Raw genomic sequence first — 2,598 nt, 5'->3', positions numbered from 1 at the left:
TCTTCCTTCCATCCTTTCGCCTCACCTTCATCCGTCCCTCCCTCCCTTCTTTCCTCCTTCCTTCCTACCTTACCTCATTCCAGTCTTCCTTCCTGCCTTCCTTCCTTCCTTCCTCCTTCCTTTGATCCTCCCAGTCTGCCTCCCTCCTTCCTTCCTCCTTTCTTCTTTCCCTCCCTCCTTCCTGTCTTCCTTCCTTCCTTCCCCCTTCCTTCCTTCCTTCCTTCCTTCCTTCCTTCTTTCCTCTTTCTCTTCTTCTTTCTCTCCATCTTCCTATCTATCCTTCCTTCCTTCCTTCTATTCATTCATTCATCCTTCCTTCCATCTCACCTTCATCCCTCCCTCCCTCCCTCCCTCCCTCCCTCCCTCCCTCCCTCCCTCCTTCCTTTTCTCCCTTTCCCCTCCCTTTCTCCCTGTCTTCCTTCCTTCCTGTTTTTCTTCCTTCCTCCTTCCTTCCTTCCTTCTTTAGTCTCTCTCTTCTTTCCTTCCTTCCTCCTTCTTTCCTTCCTTCCTTCCTTCCTTCCTGTCTTCCTTCCTTCCTTCTTTCCTCTCTCCCTTCTTCTTTCTCTCCATCTTCCTATCTATCCTTCCTTCCATTCATTCATTCTTCCTTCCATTCTTCCTTCCTAACCTTCCTCTCACTCTCCTTCTTTCCTTCCTTCCTTCCTTCCTCCCTTCCTCCTCCCTCCCTCCCTTCCTTCTTCTTCCTTCCTTCCTGTTTTCCTTCCTTCCTCCTTCTTTCCTTCATTCTTTCCTTCTTTCCTCTCTCCCTTCTTTCTCTCCATCTTCCTATCTATCCTTCCTCTTCCCTTCATTCTTTCCTTCCTTCCTTTCCATCTTTAATACCTTTATCCTTACCATTCTGTTGCTTTCAATGGGACTTTTCCAAGTCGTAACGACTTCGTTTCTTCCGCCATTTTGGCACTGTTTCCCCACCAGGTGCCTCCTGGGCGACGTGAGGCGCAGAAATTACGGCGACGTGGCTTTCGTAGAACATCATGGTCTGCTCCGGAACCTCGAACGTAAGACGCCAAACCTTCCACAGTTCTAGATACGTACGAAATCCTATGTATTCCTGCATGGCGTCATTTGAAATCCTATGTATTCCTGCACGGCGTTTCAATTTTTAACATCCGTTCCGTTTCCACTTCCGCAGGATTGAGTGTCCCGGCATCCGATTTCGAGCTCCTGTGTCCGAACGGTAGCCGGGCAGCCATTTTGGACTGGAGGGAATGCAACCTGGGCCGCGTCCCCCCCGGCGTTGTCGTGACGCGGCCCATGAGCGTGGCGAAAGTGCACGGATTCCTAGAGAAGTCCCAGGTGTGTTGGGTTTAAAAAAGTCATTTCCGGGTTTTACGTTTCTATGTATTCCTGCATGGCAGAAGGAGGGATGGACTATATGGTCCTTAGTAGCCCCTTCTGACTGTAGGATCCTATGTATTCCTGCATGGCAGAAGGATCCTATGTATTCCTGCATGGCAGAAGGAGGGTTTGACTTTATGGCCCTTAATAGTCCCTTCTGACTCTAGAATCCTATGTATTCCTGCATGGCAGAAGGAGGGTTGGACTCTATGGCCCTTAGTAGCTCCTTCCGACTCTAGGATGCTATGTATTCCTGCATGGCAGGAGGGTTGAACTCTATAGCCTTTAGTAGCCCCCTCTGACTCTAGAACGCTATATATTCCTGCATGGCAGAAGGATTCTATGTATTCCTGCATGGCAGAAGGAGGGTTGGGCTATAGGACCCTTAGTAGCCCCTTCCGACTCTAGGATCCTATGTATTCCTGCATGGCAGAAGGAGGGTTGGACTATAGGGCCCTTAGTAGCCCCTTCTGACTCTAGGATCCTATGTATTCCTGCATGGAAGAAGGAGGGTTGGACTCTATGGCCCTTAGTAGTCCCTTCCGACTCTAGGATCCTATGTATTCCTGCATGGAAGAAGGATCCTCTGTATTCCTGCATGGCAGAAGGATTGTATGTATTCCTGCGTGTCCAAATAATCAATCACCGTTTTGTCTCCCAGGATGCGGGCGCAAACTCCGACTTCCATCTCTTCCGGTCTGAAAAAATATGGGGAAGGTGACCTTCTGTTCAAAGACGCCACGCGACGGATCACCCTCACCAGGAACATGGACTATAGAGTCATTTTGGGGGAGGACTTTTTCCGGCTGGCAGAGTCCGTCTTCCATTGTAACCCCGCAGGTAAGGATACTAATTTAATTGGGGATGATGGGAATGCTTCTCAATTAATTTCTGTCATGCCCCCCCAGGAAGAAGAAAACATTTCGCGCCCCCCACGCGACTGTAAATAGTAACATTTGTCTATAAAATTGTTATAAGTACAGGGCTCCCCCGGGTTACGAAATTAATTCGTTCCGCGGCGCCATTCGTAACCCGAAAAGCATTCGCAAGCCGAAGCCCCATAGGCACTAATAGCGAAAGCCGCGATTTGGTGCGAAAAACCGCCGAAAAGCACCAAAAATTTTTTCGTAACCCGAAATAACCTTCGTAACCCGGAACAGTTTTTTTTAATGGATTTTTTTCGTAACCCGGAAATTTCGTAACGCGGCGCATTCGTATCCCGGGGTACCAGTGTACTGT

The 2,598-nt window shown here is 49.0% G+C and overlaps 1 protein-coding gene across 1 annotated transcript; it reads left to right on the top strand.

Moving 5' to 3' along the window:
- Window positions 1–871: 871 nt before the first annotated feature.
- LOC121918162 (melanotransferrin-like) lies at window positions 872–2,220 on the top strand. Its single transcript, XM_042444257.1, has 3 exons — window positions 872–1,019; window positions 1,154–1,317; window positions 2,021–2,220. The coding sequence occupies exons 1-3, from the start codon at window positions 872–874 to the stop codon at window positions 2,078–2,080; spliced, it is 372 nt and encodes a 123-aa protein (XP_042300191.1). The 3' UTR covers window positions 2,081–2,220.
- Window positions 2,221–2,598: the final 378 nt, after the last annotated feature.

This window comes from Sceloporus undulatus, unplaced genomic scaffold (genome assembly GCF_019175285.1).
Source record: "Sceloporus undulatus isolate JIND9_A2432 ecotype Alabama unplaced genomic scaffold, SceUnd_v1.1 scaffold_5255, whole genome shotgun sequence".
Lineage (NCBI taxonomy): Eukaryota > Metazoa > Chordata > Lepidosauria > Squamata > Phrynosomatidae > Sceloporus > Sceloporus undulatus.
This window is presented reverse-complemented; position numbering and strand designations above follow the sequence as displayed.